General features: G+C 62.0%; 2 protein-coding genes across 2 annotated transcripts; both read left to right on the top strand.

The window, feature by feature from the left end:
- CHLRE_04g213150v5 (uncharacterized protein) lies at nt 1–7123 on the top strand. The gene is made up of 13 exons (XM_043061627.1): nt 1–56; nt 213–265; nt 948–1092; nt 1434–1483; nt 1719–1766; nt 2161–2260; nt 2514–2590; nt 3032–3112; nt 3427–3567; nt 3892–4005; nt 4215–4307; nt 4453–4797; nt 5510–7123. The coding sequence occupies exons 1-13, from the start codon at nt 50–52 to the stop codon at nt 5825–5827; spliced, it is 1572 nt and encodes a 523-aa protein (XP_042925147.1). The 5' UTR covers nt 1–49; the 3' UTR covers nt 5828–7123.
- Nucleotides 7124–7657: 534 nt separating this feature from the next.
- Nucleotides 7658–10613, top strand: CHLRE_04g213251v5 (uncharacterized protein). Its single transcript, XM_043061630.1, has 6 exons — nt 7658–7812; nt 8012–8154; nt 8772–8955; nt 9422–9559; nt 10246–10340; nt 10436–10613. Exons 1-6 carry the CDS (start codon nt 7725–7727, stop codon nt 10445–10447), a joined length of 660 nt encoding a protein of 219 aa, XP_042925146.1. The 5' UTR covers nt 7658–7724; the 3' UTR covers nt 10448–10613.
- Nucleotides 10614–10658: the final 45 nt, after the last annotated feature.

Below are 10658 nucleotides of genomic sequence, written 5' to 3'. Positions count from 1 at the left end.
TCAGGGTGTGTGGGGTGGGAGGTGAGGGGCGGACATCGGGGGGTATGGGATGGGAGGTGGGTGTTTTGGGGGGATGGGCGGTGGGGGTGGGGTTACTGTTTTCGCCATACCCAGTCAAAAGTATGAGACGCGACGCTGGGTAGTTAGGAGTATGTGTTCGTGGGTGAGGTGCTCCTGCCCCTGCCCCTGTTCCTGTTCCTGTGCACACACAGCGCTCAATCCGCCCGAGGCGGCTGTGGCGGCGTACGCCATTGACTACATCAAGGTACGTGTGTATGTGCATGTGTATGTGTATGTGGATGTGGATGTGGATATGCCGCGGCTGAGAAGGGGGAAAACAACGAGGGGGGGAGGGGGGAGTGTGGAGGGGAGCCAGCGGGGGGTTCCATGGATGGGTGGAAGGGGTAGGGGCAGTTGTTAAACCAGTCCCAAGTAATCCAAGACCCAGAACTCGCAACCAGGGGGCACGGCATCAGGTTGCCTGCCCCTCCTCCTGCCCCAACCCCTGCTTACCGGGCCCCCTGCCTCCACCCACCGTCCTAGTCATGCCTGGATTCTCCCTCCCTTTTCCTGCCACCCGACCCCCCCGCCTTACTTCTTATCTATTCATGAATGTAACACACGCACACGCACACGCACACACACACACACACACACACACACACACACACACACACACACACACACACACACACACACACACACACGCATACGGGTGCCACTCGGGGTCAGGTCGTTCGTCGATCGCCCGAGGGGGGGTTCCAGGCTTTTTGCGGGTAAGTATGACTACCGGGGTCGACGCGGCTACAAGACGCTCGGTATCGGTAGGTATCCGTAAGTAACTCCGGCGCGGCGTCTGGGCGGGCTTCGTTTTGTTGTTTTCTTTTCAACACACACATACACACACACACACACACACACACACACACACACACACACACACACAGGTCCGCTCCCTGGGCATCCCCGCCGCGCTGTTGGGCTTTGTGGCCACGGGCGTGTTCCGCGGCTTCAAGGACACCCGGACGCCGCTGTTTGGGGCGGTGGCGTCGGGGCTGGCCAGCCTGGGGCTCAACGTGCTGTTCCTGTACGGTGAGGGGGGAAGGGGGGATGGGAGGAAGGGTTTAGGGGGAGAGGTAGCTGTTTTTGGAAGACGGAGTGACGGAGAGGTAAGGCGGGGAAGGTGGGTTGATTAACTTTGAACCAATCCCGTAAGGAAACAGTCGCGCTGCAAGGAGAAACTGCAGCCGCATATGCGAGCTGTGGAGCTGTGAGGAAGGGGGGAGGGAACAGGTGCCGGCCTGCGATCCTCTTGAGCGCTCTGCAGTGCTGTTGCCGGTTGCTGCCCTATGCCCGTGCAAGCCCTGAACTGTTGCCCTTCTTCGCCTCCTCCCCCTGACCGCTGCCCCTCTTCGCCTCCTCCCTCGCCTCAGTGCTCAACATGGGAGTGGTGGGCAGCGCCTTCGCCACCATGGCAGCGCAGGTGTGCGTGTGTGTGTGTGTGTGTGTGTGTGTGTGTGTGTGTGTGTGTGTGTGTGTGTGTGTGCTTGATGCTTGGGGCTGGGGCGGGGCCCGCGTTATCGTCCCTTGTGATTGACTCAGTCCGTCGTCCACGAACGGCTCCCCCAGCGCTCAAGTTATTTCCCAAGATGGTCTACCGTCTACCACTTCCTTATTTTGTTCATGAATGTAACCCCCACGCTCACTCTCCCCCGCAGCTCATATCGTGTGGGCTGCTGATGGCGGCGCTGCTGGCGGGAGGCAAGGTGCGGCTGGGGTGGGAGGGGGGTGGGGAGAGGGGTGCGGGTAGCAGTCCATGAAAGACGGAGTGATTGCTGTATAGTTGAAATAAGTACTGCATGATGGGTGCATGATAAGCGATGCACTGCGCGGCCGTGGCGCATGTGCGGCGACACACGTGGTGCATGTGTGTCGGGGGGTCGGCGCTGGTGGGGTGTAGGGGAGCCGTCGTTGCGCGCGGGGGGGGGGGCGAGGGCTTGAAGGGTCGTGGGCAGTCACCGCACCCGCCGATCAACTCCGTATCGCACTCCGCACCAGCGCCTTTTTGCCGCCAAAAACACGCCCAACCAAGTTATGTGCCCAACGCGGCACGCACGCACGCATGCACACACGCACGCACGCACGCATGCACGCACGCAGGTGCGGCCGGGGCACCTGACCCGGCCTCCGCCGCTTAGCTCGGTGCTGCCCACGCTCAAGCTGGGGGCGGTGCTGGGGGCGCGCAACGTCATCAGCTTCGGTGAGAGGAGAGGGGAGGAGAGGGGAGGAGAGGGGAGGAGAGGGGCTCGTCTGCCCACGCGGATGACCCAGTCTGCAGTGCATCCTGTACCGCTTTTCCAAACATCCTTGCAACCCACCCATCCACCCACTACGACACCCACCCTCACGTCCACTGCCACGCCCGCCTTGACCACACCTCATTTCACACACACACACACACACACCTCATTTAACACCTCGCCACACACACCTCGTCACGCAACCTCTTGCAGGCATGGTCCTGTACGCCAGCACCATGTGCATCCGGCTGGGGTCGGCCTACCAGGCCTCCTTCGAGGTCATCCGCCAGGTGGGGGTGTGGGGGTGTGTGTGGGGGGGGGGGGTTTAGCAGGAGGGCGACTGAACAGGAGTACGTGTTGTGGGAATGTGTTTTGTGTGTATGTGCGGTGGGGTGCGGTGGGGTGCGGTGGGGTGCGGTGGGGTGCGGTGGGGTGCGGTGGGGTGGGGTGGAGTGGGGTGGGGTGGGGTGGGCTGGGGTGGGGGGGGTGGGGGGGGATGGGTGCCTGCGCCCTGGCGTCTCCGTCTCCTTGCTCATCCGCACCGGCGATAGCTCCCGCTTGAACCCTTAGCTTGAAACTTAAGCTTGAACATTTAGCTTGAACCTGTGCCCTGTGTGTTCCACGTGGGCTGCCTCACCCGCCAATCCCAACCCGTTCACCCCCTCTCTCACACCTCTCTCACACCTCTCTCTCCATTACATACACCCCCCTCCACACACACACGCACACAGGTGTGGATCCTGACCATCCAGTTCTTCGAGTGCCTCAACGTGGCGGCCCAGGCCCTGTGCGCCAGCTACATAGGCAACGACGTAAGTGTGGCACGGCGGGCTGGAGGGGGGCTCGGACAGTGTGTGTGTGTGGGGGGGGGGGGGTGTCGTAAAATGGCGGCGGCGAGGGGGCGGGAAAACGGGGGCGGGGAGGGCGGGGTTTGAAGGCTTTGGCAGGGTCATCCAGAGCCCACCCAACCCCACCCCCAGCTCCAACCCACCCTCCGATTCGCTTCTGCACATGCTCCCACTCTCCCTCACCGCCCTCACCTCCTTACCTCCGCTCCCCCACAAATGTGCCTGGCTACAACTTCGCTTCCTCTCATTGATCATGAATGTAACCCCGCCCCACACAGGACGCCGCCACCGCGCGCTCCGTGCTGGGTCGGCTGGTGGTGCTGGGCACGGGCGTGGGCGTGGGCGTGGGGCTGGGCGTGTGGGCGGCACACGGCCCTCTCATCGCCTTCTTCACCAAGGACCCCGTGGTGGTGGCGCACGTGAGTTCCCGGGGTTGTGGGGGAGGGCGGTGGTGGCGCATGTGACTGTAAAGAGTATTTGTATTGGCATAAGTTCACTGGTGATAGGATTGGCGCATAGCAGCTTGTGCGTGGCTTATGACTTGGCAATGTTGGCTTTGGCTCATTTAGAGTTTGCTCAAAATGGGGTGGCGGGGTGCGCCATGGCGTGGCATGGGGTGGTTTTGGGAGGTGGACGCGGAAGGACCGAATCCTTCACTACTATCCTACATGCTTCTATCATGTGTAAATTATCCCGTGGACTTCCTCCCCCTAACCACACGCCCCCACGCCCCACACAAACAGGTGATGGCCACGCTGCCGCTCATCTGCCTGTGCTTCCCCATCGACGCCGCCGCCTCCATCATGGACGGCTCCCTGCTGGCAGCCAAGCAGTCCAACTACATGTCGGCGGTGCAGGTGGGCGAGCGTGTGCGTGTGTGTTTTGTGGGGGGAGGGGAAACTGCTAGATGAAGGCGACTGCAAACGCAGCTCGCCTCCAAGCGCCTGCTTGTTCGCCCCCCCCCTCCCCCCCCCCAAGCCACCCTGCTCCTATTTCCTCGCAACCCTCCCACCCCAACCCTACCACATCCCCCAACCCACCACCCCCACCACCCCGCCACTCACAGATCGTGGGCAGTGTGGTGCAGTACGGCGTGTTATCCTACCTTGCGGGCACCGCGGGGGCCGTGTCCACATTCTCGGTGTGGGGGGCGCTCAAGGTGCGTGTGGCGTGTGGCAACGCTGGGGCCGCCGGCCATTTTGCATGCGTGCGCATTCGCTTTCCCATTACTTTTGCTCTTGAGCTTGATTTCCTACGACCCTTGTTTGAGCAGAACCCTTTATGTCGGCAATTCCTCGACACAGATTCTGTCGTTCGCGCGCCTCATCGGCGGCGTCAGCCGAAACTACTTCTCGCCAAAGAGCGCTTACGTCATGAAGAGCTGGGGCGCGGCAGCAGGGGCGGCAGTAGCAGGAGCAGCAGGGGCGGCAGTAGCAGGAGGGGCGCAGTTAGGCGCCTCGGAAGCAGGTCCGGCGTTGGAGCGGGAGCGCGAGTTGGCGGGTGCGTCTGTCTCCGGCTCCGGCATCGCGAGCTCGTCTTCGTCCGCCTTTACCTCCTTTGCCAGCGGCAGTAGCAGCATCAGCAGCGGCGGCAGCGGCAGTAGCAATGTGGTGCCGGTGGCGCTGCAGTCGCTGGAGGAGGATGTCATGGTGGGTGTGGGCGTGTGGGCGTGTGTGTATGCGCGGGCGGGGTCCCATTATGTCCTGTGGGGTAATCTGCGGTGGGGCGGGGTTGCCGGTTTTGTGTGGGGACGTTAACAAGGTGCGGGTGGTTTGGTTTTGCGGGTGGGGAATGTGAGAGCATACCCGTGCTAACCGGCCACGGTGGCTCAATCACCAGCAACCCCACGATCGATGTCACACCAACACCCTCCGCCTTGCCATACGCACACACATACACACACGTGCTTTTAAGACACGCACACGCACACACACACACACACACACACACACACACACACACACACACACACACACACACACACACACACACACACACACACACACACACACACACACGGCTCGGCAGGTCGGTCGGCTGCGGTAAGTATACTCTGAAGGTAATCCGCGGCCGTAATTCTGCATCGCATACACTGTCCTACGCGTAATGTTTTCCTTGTGCTCTTTAACACACACACACACACACACACGCACACACACACACACACACACGTGCTCTTTAACAAACACACATACACACACACACATTCGCGCGCACGCACACAAGCCTTAGCCACCCACGTCATTCAGCCCCTTGGGCTCTTGGTGAACATCAGGGATGCCCCTGGTTCACTCTTTGGTTGACGCATCGCACTGACCTACCTGAAAACACACCCCCACGCTCGCCTACACACGCTCACAGGTGCTGGCGGCGGCCGCGTGCTCCTCAGCCACGGACATGCACCCAGACATGATCGAGATGCACCGCCGCAGCAGCAGCGGCAGTAGCAGCAGTAGTTGCAGCCAGCCGGCAGCAGCAGTAGCGGCAGTAGCGCTAGGCAACGGCGACGGGCATCTGAACGGCAACGGGGGCAGCAGCAGCAACGGCGCTGGTGGGATGGGGCACGGGAGAGGCGGGGCGGAGGTGGGGCCCGAGCCGGCGGCGGCGGTAGTGGCGGGGGGCGGGCGGACTGCAGCACCACCGTCGGCACCCGCGGCGGATGCAACAGAGCGGGCCTGAGGCTGTGGTGCGGGCGCGGGTTGGGTTAGGTGTGGGCGGGGTTGCAGGTGCGGGCTCATGTAAATAGCTAGGCCGTTGCTGTGTTCGGGCTGCTGTTCGTCTGTTAGTTTGCGAGTGTGCTGTAGTCGGGGCTGCGTGCGTGCCCAACGGCCGCCGCAGTTTGGTGGGAGCGCCCGGTCGCGCCTCTTTAACTGGGGCGGGATGGGCACGAGCTAGCCTGTCCTCAAACGTAGGTTTTGTTTTGCCTTGAGTTTTGGATTCGTGCCCAGGTGCCTGGATGGAGTAAGGCGGTAGGTAGTTGCTGCCACCATCCACCACCGCTACAAACATTCATCCCGGTAGCAAGCACGGGGCGGCAGCATGTGTGCGCACAGCCGCCCCACATCCGTGAAAAAGGAAACATTGATACGCGAGAGAGTAGAGTTACATGAAGTGGTCTTGACGTGTGTTTATGAGCGCTTACTTTTGTGTGCGGCCTGACAATTTTGTGGGGCGATGCGCTGTAGGGCCGGCAAAAGGCCGAAACCAACGGCTTCCATGGTTTTGTGGTTTTTGTGACTTTCTCCAGGAGTGAAAGGGAGGGACAGGGGGTAGAGCATCATGGGGAGTGCCAACCTTAACAGTGTTATTTGGGGCGTGGGTTTACGAGGGTGGGGGTGGGGGTCCGGGGCGGCATATCACTTCATCCATTTGCTTCCTTCCCCTTCGCACTGTTGCCGGGGGACGGGGTGTTGCGGCGAGTGTTGCAAGGAGACGTGAGAAGTGGGCGCTGGATGTAGTAGGCCATGGATCAGATGGGATCGTACGGCAGCGGTTTAGGTACGGGGCTAGTACGGACGGTCGGTGGGGACGGTGAGGTACAAGAAACAGGGTGTTGCCGTGCCCGACAGCGACAACGCGCGCAGTGATAAGTGTATTGTGACTGTGTAATGTGGTGTATTTGCGGAGGGGGCGAGCTGCACCAACGACGCTTGGGGTTGCGTGAGAGGCAGCGGTGCTGCAGCCTGCAGGATTGGTGCTGCATGAAATGCAACATTACAGTAAGGATGGACAGTCCGGTGAGGGACCATCTCCGGCACCGAAGGAAAGCACCTAATGTTTCGCATATGAGCCTCAGCCAAGCCAATTATGCCAGGAGGCCGCAATGCACGAGCCCAGCGCACACAGAAATGTGGCGGCTGCGCAATCAAGCACTCACACAGAAGTTACGGTAATGACGCATTTGCACTGCGCAGTAATGTGCACCGCTACAGTGCGGCAGTGGGTACCAGCCGCAAGCTATACAGACCGGTGAGCCCGTGCGGATGGAGGGGCCGGGGTTGTCCCGCTTTCCCAAGCAGCGCACTGGCGCGGGCCCCAGGTAGCGAGATTGCTTCAGCCTTGAAGCCGAGTGACCTGGGATTTGGAAGTCAGCCCGCTAAATCGCTAATCCGTCGGTTGGCACCAGGGAGAAATCGAAGATTTGAAGCCAAGTTCGGAGCCGGCTGCAAGGGGCGGTGCGCCTAGGCGCGGCTGAGGCGCCCTGTGGCGCTCATCCCTGCCTGTCCCTGCGGGCGACAGTGACGCCAGACCTCTGTCAGCGCCGCGCTTGCGTCACGAGCTGTGCCAGCCAATTGCCCTCATGCCTTTGCTTGCCTCTGAAGCGCCACTGTCAGCCCGACTACCGCTTAATTTCCAGCCCGCGCGCCCAAGCCCCAAAACCCTGCCATCGCCACAAACACACACGGCGTACGACGGCAAGCGCTGGCCGTGGCCGCACCGCTGCTCATCGCTGATATCATACTGTTACATTGTACACAGCTCCTTATACTTGTTACAGGCGGAATTGCTGTAAGCCTGTCGCCGCACACTACTAGACTTTGACGACTGACGACCCTAGTTGTGACTGAAAGAAAGGATGCTGCTACTCCGCTCCTCCCGTTCCATCTTCTCCATCGCTCGTAACAATAAGCTGCAGCTTGCGGCGCTTCCACAGCTCGCGCGTGGTGCGTCAATTGCATTCCCTGGCCCGCCATGGCTGCCGCTTCAACGACGCGGAAGCGTCCTCACTCGCTTTAAGCGTATTCGCGCATTCGTTCAATTTGCATACAACGTCTGTCTGGTCGCAACCCTTGTCGCGTTCTGTCAATTGGATTCGTGCACCGCTGGCTGAGCACCCGATCACTCTGACTTCGCATTAAACAGGTGTAGTTGCAGCTTCTACTCCTGTAGGCGCATTTGCCGGGGCCGCTCGCCTTCAGCAGTCAGAGAAGCGCCAGGAGAAGCGTTTCACCACTCGCTCAGCCCAAATGGCCGCTGCCGCTACTGAGACGGAGGAACTACCCGAGGTGAGATGTTCTTGACGCTAAAATGCGGGGACCAAGTCCAAGGACAAGATCTGGCCGTGCATGGCGCATGGAAGGTTTTCCTACACAACTTTCCCACAGCGGCAGTGCCGTGATTCGATACCTAGCTCCATAATTGGAGTGAATGCATCTGCGTCAGAGTGCCGAAGGGCGAAGGTCCGGGCTTGGCATCCACGCACCTGGCGCCTGTTCTCCGTTGACGTATCGACTAGCAAATGTGCCTGTCAGCGCTGGCCTGCGGCTTTCTTGGCCCATCGACAGTGCAGACAGACCGCTGGGGCCTGCGGCGCTTTCGTCGTTGCCGGCTGCACGTGCAGGGGCGCTTTTGGTTCGCCTTGCACCCGCATGAACCGCCAGGCCACCACGCCAGCGCACCGTCTGCCAGCCAGCGCATGATCCAGGCCATGCGGCATGAGCCCTCACCCGACTCATACACAAAGCCACCGGACGCACACACGGCGCTTCCGCCCTGCCAGACTCCCTGCCTGCCATCGGTCCAGCGCCGCGCCGCAACACCCCCAAACCCACCTTTCAAACAAACCCGCCTCTGCCCTCTAACTGCCGTACCCTTTCCAAACCCCTGCTCTCAAACCCTGCAGATCCAGCAGGAGGAGCATAAGCAGCCGCCGCACCCCTCCACGCCGCAGCAGAAGTTCCGCAAGGACTACGCACCGCCGCCCTACCTGGTCAGCAATGTGCACCTCAACTTTGACCTGCGCGAGGATGTCAGCACCGTCACCAGCAGGCTGCACATGCTGCCCAACTACGGACAGCTGGCGGCGGGTGCGTGTGTGTTTGTGGTGTGGGGGCTGTGTTTGGAGGGGGAAGGGGGAGGGAGAAGGGGAGGGGGAAGGGGAGAGGGAAGGGGAGGGGAAAGGGGAGGGGGAAGGGGAGGGGGGAGGGGAGGGGGAAGGGGAGGGGGAAGGGGAGGAGGAGGGGGAGGGTGGGAGGGGGAGGGGCAGGAGGAGGGAGGGGGGGGGGAGAGTGGGAAGGGGTATGGGGTTGGCGTGGTGGGCTAGTATACCGTCAAAGGACGGATGGAGGGGGGGGTGTCGGCCGCGCGCTGCTGCATGTGGCGCTGACCACCACCGGCGTCAGGGGGGTAGGGCGGGCAGGGCCCTCCTGAGAGCCGCCCCACCGATGGACAGCCCAGCTCCCCGTGCCAGGCCCCTAACTAACCATTTCCAACCTCGTTGTTCACCTCACACACATACGGTATTGCATCACATCACATGGCATTACATAACAGGCGCGGCGCGGCCCGCTCTGACGCTGGACGGGCGCAAGGACGTGAAGCTGGTGTCGGTGACGGTAGCTGGCAAGAAGCTGGAGGCGGGGGAGTACGAGCTGACGGAGAAGACCCTCAGCCTCAGCGGCCTGCCCGAGGGTGGGTTGGGTGGGGGCAGTCGGTGGGTGGTTGAGAGGGTGCGTGGGTGGGTGAGAGGGGTGTGGGGGGGGGATGGGAGGTGGGGGGGATGGGTGGGGATGGGTGGGTGAGAAGCAGGCTTGCAGCTGGTCGGGGCAGTGGTGACGGCAGCAGCACTGCTGGCAGACACTGGACAACAGCGGCGGCCGCAGCGTGGTGGCAGCGGCGAGCGGCGGCAGCAGCGAGTGGCGGCGCCGAGGTCGCCGCGCCGCGGCGTGGTGCGGGTGGCACCCTGGGGCGCTGGCGGCGGGCACGCCCATGCCGATGGTGCCCCGGGGTGCCACGGGGTGCTGCTGGTGGCCGTGCCGCTGGTGGCCACGGCAGGGACCGGAGCTGGGGCCGGAGCTGGGGTTGGGCCGCGCCTGGAGGGGGGATGGAGGCAGCCTGTGGGAGCGAACAGCGGTCGCCGTTCCGCCAGGCGGCGTGGCGTTCGCCAGCGAGGCGCACCACAGCTACAGCCACAGCCGCATGCGCAGCCCAACAGCTACAGCCGCAGCCGCAGCCGCATGCATTTGACGTTCCCAATAGCCACCTGCCCGACAGCGGGCCGGAAGCCAACCTTACATGGCCGGTATCTCTGGCCCTGCAACCGACCGACCAAACGACCAACCAACCGACCAAAGTAACGACCAAACAAACCCAAACAGGCGAGTTTGAGATTGTGATCGTGACGGAGCTCAAGCCGCAGGACAACACGCTGCTAGAGGGGCTGTACAAGTCCAGCGGCAACTACTGCACACAGGTGCGGGCTGTTGGGATTGTGACTCTTTGGTTTCGTCCTTTTTGGGGGCGGGAGGGGCGTGTGTTCAACAACAGAACGGAAAGAGACCCACCCAGCCGCCGGGGTGACTGACGGATAGCCACGGAAAGGGGCGTGCGTGTGCGTGTGTGTTATGTAGATAAATGTGGATTCTGCATGCGAAGGAAAACGCCAAGCGCGCGCCCGTCCATGCATGTGTTTGTGTGTATGTGTATGTGTGTGGCTTGGCTTGGAGGGACACCGCAAGCCCAAACCTGCCTGCCTGCCTGCCGGTCCGCCTCCTCACGCCTGCCTTCTCGT

Source organism: Chlamydomonas reinhardtii, chromosome 4, assembly GCF_000002595.2.
Source record: "Chlamydomonas reinhardtii strain CC-503 cw92 mt+ chromosome 4, whole genome shotgun sequence".
In the NCBI taxonomy this organism is placed as follows: Eukaryota; Viridiplantae; Chlorophyta; class Chlorophyceae; order Chlamydomonadales; family Chlamydomonadaceae; genus Chlamydomonas; species Chlamydomonas reinhardtii.
The sequence above is the reverse complement of the archived record's forward strand: the minus strand, read 5'-3'. Positions and strand labels throughout refer to the sequence as shown.

Coding starts and splice junctions, on each gene's coding strand:
- CHLRE_04g213251v5 (XM_043061630.1), top strand. CDS start 7,725: ATGCTGCTACTCCGCTCCTCCCGTTCCATCTTCTCCATCGCTCGTAAC. Junction 8,956..9,421: donor CTACGGACAGCTGGCGGCGG/GTGCGTGTGTGT, acceptor ATTACATAACAG/GCGCGGCGCGGCCCGCTCTG. Junction 9,560..10,245: donor CCTCAGCGGCCTGCCCGAGG/GTGGGTTGGGTG, acceptor AAACCCAAACAG/GCGAGTTTGAGATTGTGATC.
- CHLRE_04g213150v5 (XM_043061627.1), top strand. Junction 4,308..4,452: donor CGGTGTGGGGGGCGCTCAAG/GTGCGTGTGGCG, acceptor TCCTCGACACAG/ATTCTGTCGTTCGCGCGCCT. Junction 4,798..5,509: donor CGCTGGAGGAGGATGTCATG/GTGGGTGTGGGC, acceptor ACACGCTCACAG/GTGCTGGCGGCGGCCGCGTG.